The sequence below is a fragment of the Aspergillus piperis genome, assembly GCF_003184755.1.
Source record: "Aspergillus piperis CBS 112811 unplaced genomic scaffold BO85scaffold_6, whole genome shotgun sequence".
NCBI classification, from domain to species: domain Eukaryota; kingdom Fungi; phylum Ascomycota; class Eurotiomycetes; order Eurotiales; family Aspergillaceae; genus Aspergillus; species Aspergillus piperis.
The window spans coordinates 135,601-156,383 of NW_020291596.1; the positions used below are offsets into that span (position 1 = coordinate 135,601).

At 49.4% G+C, this 20,783-nt stretch overlaps 9 protein-coding genes across 9 annotated transcripts; 3 read left to right on the forward strand and 6 right to left on the reverse strand.

Moving 5' to 3' along the window:
* Positions 1 to 1,389: 1,389 nt before the first annotated feature.
* BO85DRAFT_447938 (uncharacterized protein) lies at positions 1,390 to 1,813 on the reverse strand. Its single transcript, XM_025659816.1, has 2 exons — positions 1,533 to 1,813; positions 1,390 to 1,477 (listed from the first exon to the last, which is right to left on the reverse strand). Exon 1 carries the CDS (start codon positions 1,710 to 1,712, stop codon positions 1,533 to 1,535), a length of 180 nt encoding a protein of 59 aa, XP_025516840.1. The 5' UTR covers positions 1,713 to 1,813; the 3' UTR covers positions 1,390 to 1,477.
* A 1,315-nt stretch (positions 1,814 to 3,128) lies between these two features.
* BO85DRAFT_447939 (uncharacterized protein) lies at positions 3,129 to 4,191 on the reverse strand. The gene has a single exon (XM_025659817.1). It carries the CDS (start codon positions 4,097 to 4,099, stop codon positions 3,242 to 3,244), a length of 858 nt encoding a protein of 285 aa, XP_025516841.1. The 5' UTR covers positions 4,100 to 4,191; the 3' UTR covers positions 3,129 to 3,241.
* A 430-nt stretch (positions 4,192 to 4,621) lies between these two features.
* On the forward strand, positions 4,622 to 7,123 carry BO85DRAFT_518818 (chitinase). The gene is made up of 5 exons (XM_025664998.1): positions 4,622 to 4,953; positions 5,014 to 5,416; positions 5,479 to 5,662; positions 5,724 to 5,850; positions 5,905 to 7,123. The coding sequence occupies exons 1-5, from the start codon at positions 4,796 to 4,798 to the stop codon at positions 7,034 to 7,036; spliced, it is 2,004 nt and encodes a 667-aa protein (XP_025516842.1). The 5' UTR covers positions 4,622 to 4,795; the 3' UTR covers positions 7,037 to 7,123.
* Positions 7,074 to 8,112, reverse strand: BO85DRAFT_447942 (EthD domain-containing protein). Its single transcript, XM_025659818.1, has one exon. The coding sequence runs from the start codon at positions 7,768 to 7,770 to the stop codon at positions 7,342 to 7,344; it is 429 nt and encodes a 142-aa protein (XP_025516843.1). The 5' UTR covers positions 7,771 to 8,112; the 3' UTR covers positions 7,074 to 7,341.
* A 564-nt stretch (positions 8,113 to 8,676) lies between these two features.
* BO85DRAFT_329568 (UbiA family prenyltransferase) lies at positions 8,677 to 9,609 on the forward strand (the record flags this gene model as incomplete). Its single annotated transcript, XM_025655433.1, has 1 exon — positions 8,677 to 9,609. A coding segment is annotated over one exon (933 nt), but the record flags the coding sequence as incomplete, so codon positions are not given.
* Positions 9,610 to 10,651: 1,042 nt separating this feature from the next.
* On the reverse strand, positions 10,652 to 11,910 carry BO85DRAFT_511357 (uncharacterized protein). Its single transcript, XM_025664587.1, has 2 exons — positions 11,249 to 11,910; positions 10,652 to 11,164 (listed from the first exon to the last, which is right to left on the reverse strand). Exons 1-2 carry the CDS (start codon positions 11,858 to 11,860, stop codon positions 10,781 to 10,783), a joined length of 996 nt encoding a protein of 331 aa, XP_025516845.1. The 5' UTR covers positions 11,861 to 11,910; the 3' UTR covers positions 10,652 to 10,780.
* A 1,240-nt stretch (positions 11,911 to 13,150) lies between these two features.
* Positions 13,151 to 15,176, forward strand: BO85DRAFT_476663 (cytochrome P450; the record flags this gene model as incomplete). The annotated part of the gene is made up of 6 exons (XM_025662795.1): positions 13,151 to 13,561; positions 13,625 to 13,807; positions 13,919 to 14,396; positions 14,458 to 14,741; positions 14,806 to 15,099; positions 15,151 to 15,176. The coding sequence occupies exons 1-6, from the start codon at positions 13,183 to 13,185 to the stop codon at positions 15,174 to 15,176; spliced, it is 1,644 nt and encodes a 547-aa protein (XP_025516846.1). The 5' UTR covers positions 13,151 to 13,182.
* A 925-nt stretch (positions 15,177 to 16,101) lies between these two features.
* BO85DRAFT_486548 (uncharacterized protein) lies at positions 16,102 to 17,358 on the reverse strand (the record flags this gene model as incomplete). The annotated part of the gene is made up of 1 exon (XM_025663395.1): positions 16,102 to 17,358. One exon carries the CDS (start codon positions 17,356 to 17,358, stop codon positions 16,102 to 16,104), a length of 1,257 nt encoding a protein of 418 aa, XP_025516847.1.
* A 2,194-nt stretch (positions 17,359 to 19,552) lies between these two features.
* BO85DRAFT_511362 (uncharacterized protein) lies at positions 19,553 to 20,323 on the reverse strand (the record flags this gene model as incomplete). Its single annotated transcript, XM_025664588.1, has 1 exon — positions 19,553 to 20,323. One exon carries the CDS (start codon positions 20,321 to 20,323, stop codon positions 19,553 to 19,555), a length of 771 nt encoding a protein of 256 aa, XP_025516848.1.
* Positions 20,324 to 20,783: the final 460 nt, after the last annotated feature.

Here is a 20,783-nt window from a genome sequence, read left to right on the forward strand (position 1 = left end):
GACTGATTGCTGCGGCAGACCAGGAGGCATGGGCAGGCTGCTCGACAGCGGCGGGAATGCCCCCAGCCATCTGTGGAGGAATGCGTGTTGGAGGTTTTGCGGGGAATGCCGGAGGAGTAGTTCCATACGATGCTGCGGGCGTGTTTTGGAATAGCTGCAGTGAGTATCCCGCTGGAGAGTGTTGTAAGAGATATCTCTCCGTCGCCTGGCTGACTAGAAGCTATATACACTGTACATTTGGAGGGAATTGTGGCTGTCCCGGTGAGAAGTTCAGATAGACCGGGCTGCCGGTTTGAGGGTACAGTCTCTACCCCAGCATCAAGTCAGTTATAGTCATAACTTGGAGCCTGAATTATGAAGATCTCACAAGAGCAGCTGATATTCAGAAGAGGGCTGCCTACTCAGGATGATCAGAGGCCATGCGGTTGATGATGGTTCGACTCATTCTCGATGATCCTTTGATGTGTGTTGGAGTTGGAGACAGAATGGATCCCAAATGAAGAGGCTTAGTTTGGATACCTATTCGTGCGCCTTCCTAGTTCGGGAACGAGAATACCCGATACCGTGTGATCGACACCTGCGCATTAAGGCACGAGGCCAGCAGTCACAGCGGGTCAGGTGAGGTTGTAATGGTAATTTTGGTTTGTGTTAGTCCGGGTCACTTGGTAGTGTATTGTATCGTCTACTTTGTTCTTTCCCCATTCTACTTGATTCTCTTCCTGTGACCCGTCCTATACCTCACAGCTCTCACTCCTCTCCTACTTTCTCCCTTCTCTACTCTTACATATCCATGCTGCCCCCCCTACTTCCATCGTTATGGCACTTTTCTCATTATTCCAGAAATGTGAAGCTTGATTTTTCGCGGGATCGCGCCATTGTCGCGCGATTGTGCGTCCCGCTTCCGTCGATTCTGTCGCTTCTGCTCCAGACAGGGGCTTGAAGTGAGCTCTGCTTTAAGAGCTGTCCCTTATGAGGCTCATCCTTCTTCGAAGAAGGGTGGGCCTCATGGGAAGATGCCCAATGCAACTTCCCCACCCTTTGCCAGGGACCTCTATGAACTTTCAGTTATGGTATCGCACCGGCCTGTGAAGCAGAGTTAGACTGTGGATGCGTAAATAGCCCGTGATCTTTATCCAACATATGTTGATATCGAGCGCTAACTCTAGTAATATGTCCCTGGATGGGTATACAGATCATGCAGATTTAGAAAACAGTGTACCTTGTGGAGGCTCACCCTTCTGTACAACAAAGAAGGATGAGCCTCATAGGAAGATGCCCAATGCAACTTCCCCAATATACAGATCATGCAGATTTAGAAAACAGTGGGCCTCACCGACACCCCGCCCATGGGGTGTCGGTGAGGCCCACTGAAGTGACTATGGGGGTCGAGTAAGTATGATCTAATTTCTACGTGCTAATCGCCGCGCTAACACGTCAGTAGAGAGCCTGAAATTAGTGCCAGCGCAGTAAATGCCAGGTAGGCCCCCATGTGACCTCTCGCAAAAAAACATACTGACTTTGCTCTTTTCTAGTCATTCGTCGAAAAGGAACAAGTCGAAGGTCATGCGACTGGTATATTCGGACAAGGAGACAAATCCGGAGGAGAAGATGGCACATCTGGAAAGAGATATTATAGTCTGGAGCAGTTCTATACAGTATGACAGAAGAATATCCAACACAATCTTGGCCGGTACCTTGGCAATTGGGATCATATTGCAGGCACATACGCCGATCATAGGCGGTATCGCAAGGTGGAGCAAATGTGAAGTTCAATTCAAAATAGGGCATTCTTGAAGTAATAGGACACAACATCTCACTCGAGGGGATGTCAGCTACCATGGGGAACCCCCAAACAAAGAAGAATGTAAGGGAATAGGGTGCTAGTGAGCCTACCAAAGGGTCCATCAAGCTTGTCTCTCTTGCTGCGAGGACGCTCGAATTTCTTTGACTGGGAAATCCAGCTTAGGCTGGCGCTCAAGAACGTTGATCTCATCGACCTGTGGCTTCCCGAACTAAGTGATATACACGCGAAACACACAGCGCGGCACAATTACTCGACACTCATACAGTCGTGGTTGATCAAGCCGCTATCGGAGCTGGTAGTGAGAAGCTTCAGGAATTCCGAAGAAGAGATGGAGATGAACAACTAGGTCACATAGGGTAACTCACGGATAACGGCAAGAGTGAATCCAGTTATTGTTGAGTCGGGGGGTAACAGATCTCTCCCAAACCAAAGTAATGTAGGGATTCAATACCCTGTTGGGACAAATCTCGGGGTCGGCTGACCGGATAGACGCGATATATCATTTTTTGGCCTAGTGGTTAGCACGTCGACATGTGCTGTCGCGCAACTGCACAGTTATGGCAATACTGGCACTGTCTAGTAACTCTTTCACCCCAAGCGTGGCATTGAAAATAACATCGATCTTCGGAAATCCGGACAAAGAAATGCATGGGTCATTTTAGAGGAATTTCGGAATACCATGACGTTGTCGAGAGCGTGGACGGAGTCCGTATGATCCCCTTAACTCGAGTTGAGCGAGGTGGATATCCACTGCATAGTACTAACGCAATGCCAACAGGTGGTCGGACTTTTCGGATGACTTCCCCAATCGGACCAACCATAAGTGTCGACCGCAAATTTGGGGAGGGTCGGGTAAAATTGCGACGGTGATTAGCGGCCATGATAAAGCTTCGCAAAAGCCTGGCAAGGCTTAGCTTAGGCGCTACCGCTGGCTAGCTTGTCAGAACGGCCAATTATCTTGCACAGTAACCCCCCTTCCTCCCTTCCAGGGACTGGCTGACTAGTCGGCTTTCTCATTGGCGAGGTTTCAGTATTGTTGCATTTCAGTGAACTCAGACCCTTCAGGTGCATTCCGTAGAGCGAATAGGACACCATGTGTGATATCAATTTCCGGCCGAAGGGCAACCGAGCGGAGTGGCAACCTGATGGATATTGAAAATTTCTGCCAAGGAAAAGACAAGCTCATGGATATGGCACCCTCGCTTCACTTTCCGTAGAATTCTACGTAGTAAGGCTGAACTAGTGCGATTTTGCTCCCCCGCGGAAATGGACAGGCGCAACACTGTGACGCAATACTACCAAGATTATGGATGAAGGATCTTGATTCAAGGAACTCAGGAAATAGAATATATTCGATATCAAAAGAACTACATGTACAAAAGGTCCACTTGCCTTATTAGACCAGAGGCTACTACTAAAACACTATGTACATCGCTGTCACCCAAAATGGATGAAGGCAGTCCCCATTGTTAACAGCGTAAGCAATGTCGATGCTGCGGCCATGCCAGATTGCCGCGCAGCGTTGGATTTGGATGAAGAAGTTGGACATGTAACGTTGGGGTACGCCGAACGCTCTCGAGGGTCACAGGCAAAGGCAGTGGCTTCTGCCCATATACTTGATGCCGCGGAAGCATTGACCGTCGTTGCGCACGGGTTGGTCGTCGGACTGGGTCCAAGGAAGCCACACACTTCCTCAGTATCCCCCGCAGAAGTCACGTTAAACGCAAAGGCTTCCATGGTGCCACACATGTCAGAAGATGTGGCTGCTTCGAGACTGGGTGTTTGCCCTGACTGGCTAACATTGAAGACAATGGCATTATTCAACGAGATGACTTTATTTGGGTTGTAAGTCAGAGAGCAATTTTGGCTTTCGGATTGAAGGCAATCTGGCCGTTCGGCCTGTGAGCAGTTGGTGACTTCCAGAGTCCAGGCAAAAGTCCAAGAGCCGTCCGGGTAGGCGAGAGTGTTCACGAAGCTGGTGGCCAAATGAGGCCCAGAAGACGTAGAGTTCAACGTAAAGAGCTCGAATCCCCCGTCCGTTATGGAGCCCGGCGCAGACCAGTTGTTGCCTTCCCGCAGCCCCCAGTAGACGGTGGCTCCCAACGTGGAAGCCAGAGACGGATTCTGCAGCGCGAAAACGATGGGCATCAACGCCTGAGGAGTGTACGTTTCATTGCGGGGGAATATCAAGTCCACTTCGAATATGCCCGGAGAAATGTCTGGAGTGCCGTCGCCCATTGCAATTATCGAGTTTAGCACCAATACAGCCCAAGCAAGAAAGCGACGGCGGTTCATGTTGAAGGGAAGGGATGAAATGAAATGTGGGAGGGAAAAGAACCGAGTTGTTGAACAGCCCTGACTGTTGGCCGTCAAAAGGTTCAAGAAAGTCAAACAAAAGAAGATAGCAAAAAAAGGGACAGGAGTCAATGTAAATTTGCCAGGCGGCTAAACGGATGTCACGGCATAATGCTGCAGCTGTCTCCCTGAGCTAGCCTGATCCCTGCAGCCTGCGCCATTCTTGCCCAATCTAGGGTCTCCTATGCTGGACTCTAGTGGAGTAGCGCGCATAGGGGTCCGATAGTAGCCGTCCATTATTATTTCATTATTTCGTTATCAAAATCTCTTACATTTTTTTTCTTTTTATTATCAGTATATCGTAGCTCCACATTAGTACAAGGACCCTTGTCGCATCATGCGGACTATTTTAGAAGCAAGCCCTGTCTCGCCTACAGTAGGAGCCCAATAAAACACTGCCTCATCACTCAGGGGAGGCCAAACGCCGAGAGAAAATTGTTCGCATGTGCTGCACCACGATAAGTCCTTAGCTGCTTTTTCCCTGGCGGAAATTAAGACAGTAGAACGACCACTGATAGGTTGCTCTGGCCGGGGCATGTTCTTTCGTCCCAAGGACTAGTTGTCAGCAGCAGGTATAAGATCTATCGTCACATCCCCTGTCCTTCTCGGGCTCATTAGGCGCACTGTGGCTAAATCATGTCTCTCTCTTCCCATTATTCGGCGCGGCCCAAGCCACGCAATACGTTCCTTACGTTCCTGTATTTCACTCTTTTTACCCTTTCTTTCTTCTTTCGCACCTCCGCCTCTATCAAAGTGCCTTTTCAGCTTCCCGCCAGTCCTGGGTATCAAGGTAGGTCAGTCACTTGTCCACCACGATCTGCCGCATCGGGCCTTAACCTTGCCAACTGGTCTAGCCTGATTGACGACGTCGTCCTGCATGAAGACTCTTACGCAGAGAGCAACCGAACCGGAAACTGGACTTCCCTAACTTGTACGGATCCGGCCATCCAAGATGCCCTGTGGATGCCGTGCGCTCAGCGCTGGGCGCAGCTAGACGCTTCTGGTGCTTGGTCCGATGCCATCAACGTCTGGAAGAATATTGATAAGCCCAGAATGCAGCCTGCTGCGAAGGAATTCTCCCGGTCCATCATGAACACTTTCCATGTCGATGAGACGATGAATTGTGGGCTACCAGCTCCAAATGGCAACTGTTTCAACGCCAAAACATGCGGATCGTTCCACGGCTTCGGAAAGGGCACCGGTGATTCGGGTGCTGCGGCAATGGTGATCTATAATTCTCTCACAGTGATAAACTCGGTAAGACTCGCAATTTCTGTCCTGAAAAAAATCGAACGTTGCTGACAAGGCTCCTCACCCAGGCGTTCTCCCAATTCTACGCTGCCATCAACGCAGTTGCTGGAACATACATCGACACCCAGCTCCAGGACTTTGAGACCACCTTCGCAACGGTACCTTCGCCTCCCAGGGACACATGGCTAGAGGTCTTGGTCAACCTTTTAGGCCTTGGAATCACGGTGATAACTGCGCCATACTTTGAAGGAGGTAAATTGCGATAGAAAATCCCCTGCCCGCCTTACTTGGACAACTAATCGATCTTCTACAGTCTTCACAAATCTACCGGCTCTTAGTATCTCTCTGGGAGCCTCTGGCGCCAACAACACTGCCAATATCACCAGCGCCATCGTGGCGTACGGAGCCTCAATTGCGAGCAATTCACTGTCGAAAGGGCCGTATGTATCATTGATTCGTATGAATTCCAGAGATAGCTAACCCATTCCATACAGAGGTAAATGGACACCAAAGTATCAAGATAGCTTCACCGCTACACTGGGGTCGGTAGTCTACGGCTGGTCTGCCACGGCCCAAGACCAACTGTGGAATTTGTTTAATGGATCAGATGCCTCCATCAGCCTTCTTAGTACCATGATTGCCAATGGTAACCTCATTGAGGGTGGGGGCGAGAGCCCATCGGTAGACTACCTAACAAACAACCAGATTAACGCCCAAATCGAGAGCTACATCAGCAAGGCCTTCTTCGGCTTCGCCATCCCATCCCTATGGTCTGTCTCCGGCACCGCTGCCTTCGTCGTCGACTCGGGCCATGACTGCAATGCGCAAAACCCATTAACCGACTACATGACTGCATCCACCCAAGAGTCCACTTATGCATGCTACGATAACAAGTTGTACGATCTGGTCCATCCCCACGGCAAGTGGAAAGGTTGTTCCAGTAAGGACAGTGGGTCGACATCAACGTGCTCTGACCAGACATATTTCACTGCGCCACCAGGACTGAGCTCACTCGGCTCAGGGTCTTGGGGGAACATCACTGTGTCCGATCTGATTATCGGGTCCGTTCGAACCTACGTCGCCAATGGCAATGCCAACGGAGGACCTGTCGCCAATCCCTTGGACAAAGATACTCTGAAAGATCTATCGAAACAAGACATCACCACTCCCGGCTATATTCGCCTCCCAGTTTGCAGCCCTCAGGTGGCCTGGTCCTCGTGGTCCACCCCGTCGCAGTCCAACTCTAGCGATCCAAATTACCCCTGTAACCCGTTGCAGGGCATCACCAAGTGCAGCGGCTACACCTACCAGGACGAGACCTCGTCCGCTTCCCCGAATGTGTCTGACTGTCAAACTATCGTAAAGAATATCCAGGCCACAAGCCGCAAGTGGACTACTGGTATCGGTCACCAACGCGACATTGCTAAGTCCGGGTCTTGCCATTTTGGTGTTCAGAATGTTGGCGTGACTGGTGATGTTACTTATCACACTGGCAGTCAGGATATTGTTACTATTATCAACGAGGCAATCTCCAAGTACGCCTCTGATGGTCTTGTTGGTGCGAAGGGGTACATGGAGTGTGGTGGCGATGCAGGTAATCAGAAGGTCGAGTGGGGTATATATTAGTAGGTATTAGCTCTTACATTTGGTGAATATAAATCGAGCCTCTTCCAACGGCCTATCTGTATTGTACTTATAGTATAGTCTTTCGTGTTTCCCTACATCAATTCATTGCAAGAGGTACATATAATTCCTAGGGTAATCAGACTGCCGGTGCTTCTAATCAAAAGGATTCCCATCCTTCCACTAACAACTATTCCGATACAATGATCCATGAACATCCACATGTGCTATTAAGCCCAAAGGGGAAAAAAAAATTGAATGGAAATATACATTTAGCGACACCCCACCTCATCTTTATCCTTCCCCTACTAATTGGTAGTCTCCACCACATCCCCCAAAAGCGCAATTCCCAACTTGCTCCGGTCCAAAAATCCTTCCTCATCCGCCGCAATCTGCGCTGCCGCTTCAGGCGCCATCACCTTGGCAGAGAACGTCTGGAAGGCAGTCTGGTCCGCGAAAGTGAGTTCGGCGTAGGCATCAAAATCGAAATCTGTCTGCTGGCCGACAAGCACGGTGGCAGGCGTGAGGGCATTGCGGGTCGAGTTGTTGTTGTTGCCCTCCCCGGTTTGAGGTTGCTCAATTGTAGTGCGCGCAACGTACATACGCTTGTGGGAGAGAGGGAAGTCGTCGCCGGAGAGACGCTTAACTAGCCCAATGTGGGCTTCGTAGCGCTCCTTGAAGGTTTGGAGGTCGAGGCCCGGTTTGCGGTAGGCGTAGATGATGACCCGGACGGACATTTTGGGGTGGTAATGATGGTTTTGAAGTGTATTGAGAGGGAATAGAGAGGGTAGTGGTTTTTGAAAGTTCTGGGGTTTGTTTTAGGCGATTTCAATGTTTGTGTAGAATAAGAAGATCTTTGATTGGGACGATAAACGCTCGAGGATTTAAAGAGTACTTGAGACACAGTGGAGGAGGGGTTGAGGACAGTGAGAGATTATATAAGTTTGGTTTATTTCATAAGGCCTTGTCTATTGGGGCAATGCTCAGTAGCTCCACGATGGTGAGGGGTTGGGATTCAGCCTGACTGAGTAATCAATTTGTCGGAATTCTTGGTAACTAAGTGAGAAATTGGGGCTTAGAGAATTGGTTTTGTGAACTAGTCTAGCAAAGGAATGAGCCGCCCAGTTAGATGGGCTAGTGCTGATTGCGTGATTTGTTTGGGGGCGGGAAATCTAATATAGGCGGAGCATATAGGCGAAGGGTGGAGTGCGAACAAAAGGAGCAATTGCCATTGCACCGTGCACACTAGTGATGTGTGTATCTGTGATACAGAAGCAGTACAGGTAATGTTACAGTCACATTAAACACCCACATACCATCACTACGGCTCATACACCAGCATAGCACGTTGAGTAGATCTTCCAACATAGATACCTCGTAGCAGTGTAGTAAGATGGGGAAGGGGGCCTCAGAATAGCTTCGCCCTTGAGTCTTGGATATTGGGTCATATCTCGAGCCCATCTGCCTACAAATTGATGCCATGTTCTCCCTCCGTCCTTCCGACCTCTTGGGGCTAAACAACATCAATCAATCAAGCTGCAATTGCAACAATGACCGCTTTCACTTCTTCTCCTTTGCACTTCTTGCCTACTTTCACGATCTCATGCTTGAGGGATATTGCCATTGCCCTGAACACCATCTACTCATCCCTTCTTTACCATGCGTATACTCTATATCTCTTCACCATTAACGACTTCAAAACCATGGTCGGCCCTAGCATCGCCTTCGCCATCTTCCACACCCCATCCGACAAAGTCCACACACATGAGATCTTGTTGCGTCTCCCGCACATGTTCGCATACAGCTGGATCAACCTCCTAGCGTTCACTATCAACAACCAATGCCAGCCGGCCTCGATCGCGGAAGACCGGCTAAACAAGCCGTGGCGGCCGTTACCAGCAGGACGATTGTCGCCTGCTCAGGCCCAGGTTTGGGGCCGATTGTCAACCGTGCTGGCAATTATCCTGAGTAGTAGCAGTAGCGTCAGCAGCATCAACATGAGTACCCACAGTCGCTCTGGCCAACAGGGTGGGGGCGCCGGTTGGAGCGAGAGTGTGCTACTCGCGGTGCTGGGCTGGATCTATAACGACCTCGGCCAGGGGAATGGGAACTGGGCGGTGCGCAACTTACTGAACGCCGCGGGTTTCACGAGCTTTGCAGCGGGCACATTGGAGGTCGCTCTTCGAACTCCCTTACTTTCTCTCTCTTCGTGGTCAGCTGATAGCAACGACGACAACGTACAACTACTGTGGTGGATCGGGATGATCGCTGCCGTTGTCGCAACCACCGTTCAGCTTCAGGACATGTACGACCAAAAAGGCGATGCCGCCGCCGGCCGACGAACACTGCCACTCGTCGTGGGGGACAGAGCGGCTCGCCTGTTCTCCGCCATCGCGATCATGGCATGGTCTCTTCTCTGTCCATTCTATTGGTCCTCAGGGTTCTTGGGCTATTTGGCCCCCATGGTCTTGGGGCTCTGGACTGTGGTCCGTTCATTTACCTTGAAATCAGAATCGGATGACAGGGTGACCTTCCGAATCTATAATTGTTGGTTAGTGTCACTGTATGCCTTGCCTAAGCTCCACTGAGAGTGTTGCTGTTCCTGATTAGAAGGAGGGGTGTGGAGATCGGCTTCAGAACTGCGGAAGAGAAAGGAAATGCTTGGAGAGGGGGCGGGGAATAGTCCGAGTCTAGGTTAAGAGAAAGCGGATATATTTCTGTTATTAGTTAATGTAATTGGTCTGGTCAATACATTGGCTGTGCCCTAATTGGCTCTCATATGATTATCCCCGGAAGAGTCGGATATTGAAAATTTGGCTATGCACGTCCCAAGAAGTAAGTTGTGGGGGCCGATTTACAGTTCAGGTATGTGTCGGCCCGCAGGCTCCTTGATGTAAAAGGCCCCGCGAGTCAGCCCCCACCCAGACTGCATGCATATGATCGGTCATGTTTAATCTACCATATAACAGCTCGAAAAAGTCCACCTTCTCATTTTGGCCCCCAAAGTTTCCCCTCACTGAGGAGCTGGGGCAAATGCACTGTATTGCTTCAACGTCGGTTAAGAGGGTTTTTCATAAGCATATACTATCAAGACTACACAATACGAGAAGCTAGTTTGCCGAGTTAATTCAACAGTATGTTTCCTTCTAAGAACCTCAGTCAATGAGGGAAGTTAATCTGATTCAATCTGACGTGCTAGAGTTATCTGAAATGGCCAAACAATAGTCTCCGTAGTAATAATCCTAGTCATAGTCCTGGTGCTATTAACTCTGGTGGTGGCCCTGGGGGCCTTAGGGGCTTTGTTGGAAGAATGGGGAGGGGCCGGTGCTTCCAGAGTAGACCTAGTAAAGGTTAAGGAGGTTGTTAAGAAGAGAAAATTTTCTTTCTGAGGGAAGAGGTAGTACTTCTTAGTATTAGGAATTGTAATTCCACTTTGCTATACATGCAATCATCCTTTCCTCGGTGCTGACTTGTATGTCCGTGGTGGTCTATGGTAGTAGCTTCCTAAGCTTTTACCTGGTTTTGAGATAAAGGACTTCTCAGAATAAATAATGGCTAGCTTATATATTACGACCAAAGGACTATAATTCAGTTGTCAAAGTATCATTATATCCTATAACCAGAACAAATCGAAGCAACACTGAGAGTTTAATACCAGGCCAGATCTTATAACAATGAGTCCTTATCCTCAAACTCTCTCGACGAAACCAAGAAGGGTGAGGACAAAAAGCGAAGAAGCGTAGGAGATCATTTTACTGTGAGCTCAAACTCCCGCCATACAGCGATATCCCCAGTCGATTGAGGGGTTTGGGAATGCTTGCAAACAAGCTCGCTCTGCGAATCACGGGAATCGTCATGGGTAACTGTAGTAGTGATGGTGGCGTTCCGCTGACTGTTCGTCGAGAATTTGCTAAACAGCCACCGGCTACTGTTATTCTTCAAGCTTCTAATGCTGCTTCCAGCACCACTCACGCCACTACCGCCCACAGGTTTCGCTCGCTCCGTAAATCGCTTTCGACGACTGGGAAGGAGGACAGGGCCCAAGGTAGGAACACAAGCCACCAAGATGCCCACTGCCATCTCAGCCACAGTGAGGATCGCGCTGTCCGCCGTACAATACGTGAAATCCGCCTGCAGATTGCAATCGAGAACTTTCACGATGCGCGCAAGGTTGATAGCAGAGATTCCTAGACTCAAAGCAAAAGTGGCTGTCACCGCGGCCTTCTTCTGTGTCGTCATCTGCAATTTCCAGGTGACTGGCAGTGGCAGCAGGACAATCACGATATCCAAGACCATGTTGAAGGCGGCTGCCGCGAGCTCGGCGGTCGCTTCATTGCCACAGGAGCCATTGAGGGTGGTATCCCAATTGAAAGCAATCGGGCGACATAAGCGCAGTGTCGTCGTCAGACTTCCAATGAAGAATAGAACGACGATGGTCGCGAGGGTGTACGCGGCGATGCGAAATTTGAAGACGGTGAAGGTTTGAATGTAGAAGTCCAGAATTGCGAGACGGAAGCTCGCGATGCTGACCGCCCAAAAGAATTGAGAGGCGAAGAATGCTTTTAATCCCAGCACAACGTCAAAGCCGGACACCATCGCCCGGGCGATGTGCATTCCAACTCCGCCGTTGACGGTGGAGACAAGAAGGCAGGCGGTATATCCCACTAGCATTATCATGGAAATTATAGTCAAGACATCGTGCGCCTTGAGCTCTCGTCGTGTAAAAGAGCGAGCGTAGAGCCTTAACCCTAGGGCGACGAGGGCTAAGAGATCAAGTATCAAGAAAGCAACTATCACGCCCACTTGCTTGGATGCGAGGGCCACCATAATGAATGACAATAACAGCAAGACCCTAAAGTGTCGGATCAAATATAAACAACAGTCACTGTTCGTTCGTTGCAGAGGGAATTCTCAAGGCGGACAAAATCGATGAGGAGAGGGGAAAGTGATCACGAACACAAACTTGCAGCATCTTTCTACTATTTCTATATGTCGATTTTATGCAAGCTACGAACGATAGCTCTAGGCCAGTGCTTTGACTCAAATCAACTACAGGTTGGAGTTCGACCCACCGGGCTTCCAGTTAGCCCCCAAGCTTTGATCACTGTGAGCCTTGTCGCTCCGCTTCACTGTCCTTCGCAAAGGTATGCCTACTAGGTACTTTGTTTTATTAGTAAAGCACGCTAACCATGGGGGGCTCGACCCGGGTAGACCCATACAGCTGGACTCCGTACTAATGGGCGAGTGCTATTTAGTATTTGGACTATACAGCTGGTCAAACGGACTACTCCTAAGCCTGTTTAGAGCTATAGCTTGAGCACTTTACCTAGATAAGAAGCCCTTGGAAGGTTTTGGGGGCGGAATCTCTTATGGGAAAGAGCCTTGGTGGTAGCCTTAAGAGACTCAGGGGCTCTGTAGGATATTATCCGTCAATTAGACTAAAATACCTCAAATAACCCAGCCATTCCTAAGTACACAGCACTAAACCTGGATTGGTAATGATAGAGTCCGTTGTATCATCTGTAGAGTCCACATCAGGCCTAGATACTAGATAGACTACTATCCACGCTATTAGGTTCGGTTCGGTTCGGTTAGGCTGGAGACATACCACCACACTGCCACGGACCAAGACATCAGGCAGATACTATCGGCATATTTTCGACACATTAGCCTCTCACCCGACTATGAAGGATTCACTTGCTCACTACGCATTTATATGTGTTTCTTTGAGGCAGTGCGCCTAGTAATGGTTTGTAGAGGGCCGGCTCGGTTCTAAAACAGTGGTGGGTCTGTTGACACCCGATGAGACGTCAGTTTCTTGGCCAAGTAAGCACTAAAGCAACCCAACTACACTATCAGTCTCTGTAACGTAATATACCAGTACGTATTACTGTCCTTCCATAACAGCATCATACAGAACATGTATAGGCATTGATAACCCAGCTATTCTGCTAGGTATTCTGCCTCGCTGACAAATTAACGAAGCCTTACTGTCTTCACATCTTCAGGGGCGTGTGACCTCGTAACGACCAATTTAGTGATATATATTGCCCTTGTTTCTCACATCTTCCAAGCCTTTCGTCAATTCCAAGTCATACTAGTAGTAGTCACACACGCCTTTGACTACACTACTATACTTTGCACACATTATGCAGATTCAAACATTGTTACTTGCCACCGCATGGGGAGTGTTGTCGCACTTGGCAATCTTCATTCGGGGCGAATGGCATCTTCGAGCTCCGGCTGTAGGAGCCGTCCACACTATTGTCCTTCTGCTGAGCATCGCTCTAGCCAGCACTCACTCGCCCAACGCGGTCACTAATACACTGGCATGCTTTGGCTGCTACCTTTCGGGCCTGTTTATCAGTATGGTAGTATATCGTTTGTACTTCCACCGTCTTCGATGCTTCCCCGGCCCACGCCTTGCTGCAATGAGCAAATTGTGGTTGGCCTATCAATGTCGCGATTCTCGCAACCACCTTGTCCTTGACGAATTACACCAGAAGTATGGAACGTTTGTGCGCACTGGTCCGTGATTTACCCGTTAAATCTCTCAATGGGAGGAGATGCTAATCATTCTCTTGCTAACAGGTCCGGCTGAGATTACTATCTTCCACCCTGCGGCCTGGGAAGCCCTAGATGGTTCTGCCAATCGCAATATTCGATCCGACTGGTACGATTTAGTCCACCCCCGAATCTCTCCAATCTTTGCTCGAACGGAGGAAGATCATCTCAGCCGACGCAAGGTTTGGAGTCGTGCGTTGTCAACTAAAGGTACGAAGAAGCCTAAGTTCTAATCGCCTCCCCATCATTAGTTTCCCTTACCCTAGAATACAACACGTAGCATAGTAGCTAACTCCAGGTTCACATTTATGTGGCATCTAGCCATCCGCGAGTACGTACCCCGAATCCTGACGCAAATTGACCGACTCGATGCAATCATCGCCAGTGCCCAGGGTCAACCGGTGGTGCCCAATGACCTTATGCCATGGTTCGTCTTCGACTCCATGGGTGAGTTCGCCTTCAACGAAAATTTTGGCATGATGAAGACCCAAACCTGGCATCATGCGATCACCCAGCAGAGGTCAGCCTTGGCAATTCTGGGCTCCCTCAACCACGCAGTGTGGGCCATCCGGGTTGCCTTCGCCTTTGCGGGCCGCTTCTGGCGTGTGAAAGACTGGAACCGAATGGTGACCTTCTGCGATCAGTGCATGGAGCGAAGGCTGAAGATGGAAGTCACGAAGCAGCCCGATATTGCCGCTCATTTTATCCAAGAATATCGACAGGGACTCACTCGGGAGAATATGTCGGTCAAGAAGCAACTTCTGAGCGGTAATACCTTATCTGTTATTGTTGGTGGAAGGTATGAGATCCACGGGCTCTTGATTTCATGGAAATTTGCTAAAGAAATTCATTATGAACAGTGACACTGGGGCACCAAGTCTGATCATCCTGTGGTATTTTGTTGCTCGCTATCCCGACCACGCCGAGCGTATCTACCAGGAGTTACAAACCGTCGATCCGACGGATCACACAGCACTAGCCACTTTACCGCACCTCAATGGGTTCTTGAACGAAGCAATGAGGTTGATCCCAGCTGCATTGACCATGGGAACTCGGCTCACGCCACCGGAAGGAATGGTCGTTGAAGGTACATTTATCCCAGGAAATATCAAGGTTGTTGCTCCACGTTATACTATCTCTCGAAGTGAGTTTCCCCCTTATCTTAATTTCTCCTGCCTACTTCAAGACTGACAGTTCCTGTCCCCAAGTGGCCTCCGCCTTCAAGGATCCTCTTACTTTCATCCCTGAACGCTGGTACAGCCAGCCGGAACTGGTCCTTGACAAGCGCGCATTCACCCCGTTTGGCGTGGGGACCCGGACTTGCGTTGGAAAGAACTTGGCACTGACTCAGTTGCGGCTGGTGCTGGCGATCTTATTGTCCCGGTATCGCGTGCGGTTTGCGGATGGCGAGACAGGCCAGGCCGTGGAGCGCGATATGCGCGACCAACTCACTGCCCAGCCTGGTCGCTATAGCATTGTTTTTGAGGCTCGTGATGGTGCCTGTAATGAAATCCATGTTTAATAGATATATCACTACGTTCATGTATGTATAGATTTATCAGATCGTGCAAAGTATTGAAAGCACCTGCCTGAGTGATTTTATTCGTCTCTGTCACATATAAGTGCTCAAAGTTCATCTCACTGCTCTCTATCCGGCAACATTATGAGTCTTTGGCTTTGACATGAGCGACTTATCAATTCACAGTACGATTTCTTTTGCTTCGGGCACAAAGTAAATTAGCGTGAAACAAACAACCACCCTCCCACGGACCCATGATCTTCCGCAATGACCTTGAGGACTGTGTGACATTAATTGCGGATTTGCTTACATCTTATTTCAAGATAAGAATGACTAAAAAATAAAAACATACAACAGAAGGGATTCGCTGGTGGTCACCCACCCAACTACTAACCTCCCGGCGTGTGGCTTAAGTACGGCTGAGCGGACGGGAAGCCCTGTTTTCCACACCCTGTGGTCGTATGTGCTTGAAATATCTTTTAGACCATTCTTATAGAGCTATTGAGAATATATTCGTTCGTTGATTGGATAAGATCATCCCATCCTGGTGAGGTAGGGTGGTCAAGCATCTATAGAACAGCTATCCTAATCATCCATGTCTTCCATTACTCTTCACACAGAGAAGGTAGAAACACCACAATAGATGGGACGTCGCACCTCAGTCCCTTCACTGATACAAAGGGCTTACCAACTAAAGGCTGAAGAGCTCTATGTTAGCTGTACGAGCCTTTTTTTTTTTCTTTTTTTTTTTTTTGAGCTGGAATTCTTAGTCTGCTCGGGACCCGCCCTTATATGCAGCTGACCAGAAATAACTAGGCAAAGGGCAGGCTCTACATCATATATTTTTCATGAAATATTATCGCCCAAGGATGAAACAGCACTTAAAGTTTAGAATTATCATGATTGAGGTTGGTCGACAGTATAACGCGGACAAGCACCCGAGCTAGATCGAACATCAATTGCGACGAAACCTAAACCCCCTAAGTCAGACCTTCTGCAACTTAGCGGTAAATGTAATACCAGCGGACGTGCATGCTTGTCTCAAAGCATCCAATGGCTTGTTCTCTACATCTTCAACTTTGATTATGAGTTCTTCAAGCCGAGGAAACAAGTCCCGCCGCTGCACCACATTCAGCAGCTCAGACAGAAGACTACCAAAGTCCTCATCGACAACGTGCCTAATCTTCAGACGCTGGATTGAGGCAGGAAGTATTCTAAGGAGACGCGTGTGGCGCCTCACCATCCCACCCCGTGAGGCCAATGGGAGCAGATGGGCGTGTCGGATGTCAAGATCCTGGAGGTAGGTGAATTCCTGCAAAGAGCCTAATGGTCCATCCTCATCGATCAGATCACCTGCCAGGCCTGTCAAAGTCTGCGTCGCACCAAGATGAAGCGTCTTCAGTGTCGATCGGGAACGAAGGAGGTGCCGACGGAATTGCGGAGCACGAAATCGATATTCTTCCGAGGTTTCATCATCCGGTTGGAAGTCTAGCTTGATTGACAGGTGCTCCAGCTGCGTACACGCATCCAGCCAGTCAAACAAGCCGTGAGTCCAGTAGGCTTCCTTAACAATAATCTTACGGACGGGGCAAGCGGAGCGGGCTGTCACGACTGGAGTGTTCTCTGAAGATTCCGACTCGCCAATCGCCTGACACTCGATGGTTTCAACAGCCGGAAAGAAGAAGAAGGGATCAACAAAGTTGGAATCAATCCACGTGCCTCCCCACTGAGGATTCATGATAATTTTCTTGAGGCATGGAAATGGAGGATCTTCATGGAAAGGCCGCTGACGTCGCGCGGCTTTGCGCAAGATATCGATCACAAGGCCGTACGTACCGTCGTGCCCGAATTCGAGCGTTTCCAGGTGGTGCAGACGCACAAGTAGTAGTCCGAACCAAGCCTCTTCATTCGGCATCAATAGGTATTCTTTCCATTTGGCTCGTAATTTTGCTTCCTTGGGTTCGAAAATGGTGTCTAGTGCATGGTCGACAAAGTTGAGGACGTTCTCCTCATTGAATCCTTCCACTTCTTGGTCTTCCTCTGTATAACACCAATAAACTTCGAAGGAGCGCACGTGGTGGGCGAGTTCCGGGTTAAACCAGACCTTCATTATTGCAAAGATTGTCTCGATGGAGAATGAGTCGAACGATAGCTGGGAAGTGATCAACGGTTCAAGCGCGTTGGAGAACCCAGGCTGCAGCAGCCGCATGACTTCCATTTCCATCGGTGGATAGTCGGCCATGACGTTGAATATCAGCTGTTCTCGTGACATCTCCATAATCGAGAATATGACTTGTGGTGATGGGTGAATTGACTCTGAGATGATAATCAAGATTTGGGCGTGGCGTAGTACTACCTTTATAGTGAGTCGATATCCCTCTAGTATGGCCAGCCAGCTACAACTTTCGTTTATATCCCTCTAGTATAGATGACTATGTACATTTTTGCGGCCAGGCAGCTACGGCCTGAAGCCTAAACCCCACTCACCCCCTTGCTTGAAGATACATGCTTGCCCCGATGCCAAGGAAGGTATAGGTAAACATATCTTAACAACGATCAGACTATCAGACCAGAAAATAAGTCTGTAGCATAGTAGACAGTACTATTACTTTATAATACCATGCAGTGACGAGGTTAAGCAAAATATACTATTTCATGTCTACTGATCTGGAGCCATCAGGGTAATCCTGCTTTGACAAGCGCCCGACACCGCCAAAGCACGCAGTGTTCAGGATAAACTATGCATACCATCTTCCGCAGGCAGCACTTCATTCGAGGGTGCCTAGCCTCATATCACTCTCTATATTTTGCATACACCCAAGGCTGGATTGCGGCTGATGCCAGATGCAACAGCTGCGTGTCTCAGAATAGGCATGGTAGCACTTACGGCAACTTAGCCATTACCAAATCACAGAATAATAGAACGCTACGAGACTATGTTCTACGAAAGAGCTTGTCTTAGCTTCTTCCTCCTTTCGGAGGAATACTGGACCCCAGCACCACGGTAAGGTGCAAGCTCATCGCTGGGGGACTCCGCGCGAGGCGGAGCCAAGAGGTAGTCAGCACAAATTGCAGGATAGTAAAAATGGGCCTCACTTACTACCAATGGTGGGGCTGGGTGAGTGATTCAATGCCTCTCAAAGCGAGGTCATCAATCCCAGCCTTCCACCCCACCCTCTGTCAGTCCCCTTTCCCCTCCAACATGTCAACGTTGGCCCGCGCACGGTGTACCACTCTCCGTGCCTCCTGAAGGGCCTCGTACCCTTTCCCAGGTTTTCCGATCAATTAAACGGGATCCTCGTAGATTTCTCGATACAGACAGCCACTGTGGGGCTGGTGCGAGGGCAGGCTTTCCATCGGTACGTTCATCGGATTCCGATGATCAGAGGAACGTATCCGACTGGATACGACACACTATGCTTCGTCCGCGATCTGCCAGGAACAGGACGAAGGGTGACCGGAATCCTCACGTTGATTGTCTGGAAAGTCGCGTCAATGCGTTCGTGGCAAACCTGGCGCCAGGTTTGGGTTCCATGAAGCTTTGGAAGTTGCTATGGAAGTCCAGAATTCGCTGCCAGGTACTATAGCAGTGGAACAGATCCTTTTGTAGGGCCTCGGGGAGCTTTTGCTTGGCCTGCTCGATTACTCTGATCGTCAGAGCTCGAGGCAGCTGCATCCCCTCTCCCTGTGTGACAAAAGATGTTCCGCTTGCTATAGACAAGGATTGCCAGCCTCGCCATGTCAAGGGCAATAGCCATGCCCTGCTCGCTGAGGTGCCCCAATAGGCAGGTCCATAGCAGACCCGCCTAGGATCCAAAGGGGACACCACCAAGGATAGAGGTTGGGTGGAGAGTGGCCACCGTGCGCTCCGTTGTCAAAGAGGGTTGAGCGAGCCCTCGTCGGCCGACGTCTCCCTAATAGAATGTCAGATGAGGCCGCGTGGTTATTAGCCAGACTCACGGTGATGTCGGCATATTGGTGGAGAGTCCATAACTTTGGTGTCAAGTTGTGTGCATGCAAAGAACGTGGGCAGAACCTGAGAGAGGACTCAGAATAAGAAAATGTAAAGCCACTTTTTGACATGATCATATCCACAGCAGGCCGCTCAGCCAAGTGGTGAGTTAAGGAGAGAAGAAGAGAGGAGAATGAGGGGGGGAGCTCTGTGTGGTTGCTGAGAGTGGCAGACAGTCCGCGTTATGGTCCCACATAGAAAGTGCGAAAGGCAAGGCTGAACCTTCCAGACCACACACTTTTCGCCCCTACTATGACTTTCTTTTCTCACATTACATACTATCAAGCAAAACATCTACCGGTAAATTGGAAATTATGCTTATTTATTGCTCCCCTTGATATCGAGTATCTAGAACAGCTCACGGAGAACCACGGGTTGGCAATGCGGTCTAAATCACGAACAGTATCTCATTTCACTATGATTATTACCGCATTTCAGGATCAGAAAAATCAGCAGCAAAGACTTTGTCAATATCCCAATACTTTCCATAGTAAGGACCATCCATCAGCTCGCAGTCTTGGTCACACCCAGTCCGATATCCTATCCGTCGGCAGTCGGTACACCAGTCCTGTTCAAAGCTGGGGTAACGCCATGCAGGAGAACCATTCCAGTTTCGCTCCAAATAGTTCTCAATGTTGGTTTGGTATTCCCGATCTGCCCTCTCGCTATCCCAGATGTCATTTCTTTCGGGACTGTCCATGATCGTTTGGGTCTGAGTATCAATACTCTCCTGATCATGGGGATCGAGGCCTTCAGGGAAACATGAAAGCCATTCTTCCCATGAATCCCTGTCTAATATGGCGCAAGAAATTTCGTACATGTTATAGAACGCACACATACGGAGGCTATGACTGTTAAGACCGGGATCGTGAAGGTTTACTGAGCCTGGGTACTGTCGAATATCTAACAAGCTACGCTCGAGCCTGTATGACGAGTCGACGGTTATTGCCAGAGGCCAGTGGGCGACTCGATCAAGGCGAAGCATTGCTGCGGTATTACCAGGCAGAGTGTCCAGGCGTGTTTCTAGGAAAAAGTCGGTATCTCGAATCAGGCCGTCGATATTATCAAAGTCTCGGACAATATCCCGGTACTGCCAATCTTGACTCAGAGGGCCATCGTTATAGTTCCGGTAACCATTGTTCAGAATGAAGTCACGACCGTAGTTTATCAAGCCCCAGTCAGTAATGCGGTCCATGCGCCGAGTATCTGGAAGCACCCGGAAGGCACCAACATTGGATAAGCGACAGAAGGGCAGGAAAACAATGTGATGATCAGGACGAGATTTGTTCGGATAAGGGATGCTCTCCAATACGTGACCTTCCTCTTGCCAGTCGCGACCTTGATGCTTTCGCAACCGAATAACTATGGAAGCGACAACGGCGTTCCGAAGAATATCCACCAAGTATTGAGCCTTTTGCCAGAGCAGGGCAATTTGGCCTGGGTCTCTTGGGTCGGGTGCGTAGATATGGATCACCAGGTTAACCTTGTAGTATGGTATACATGAGAATCGAGCCTGGGCAATTCAGGAATGATTGGGTATGGTCCATCGCAATCGCAATCGTTTGCAGTCAACCTCGATCCAGGGGTCGTTGAACACTGGAGTTAGATGTATGTTGAGTGTGTCATAGAGGCGCTTGGTTATTTCTCCGTGGATT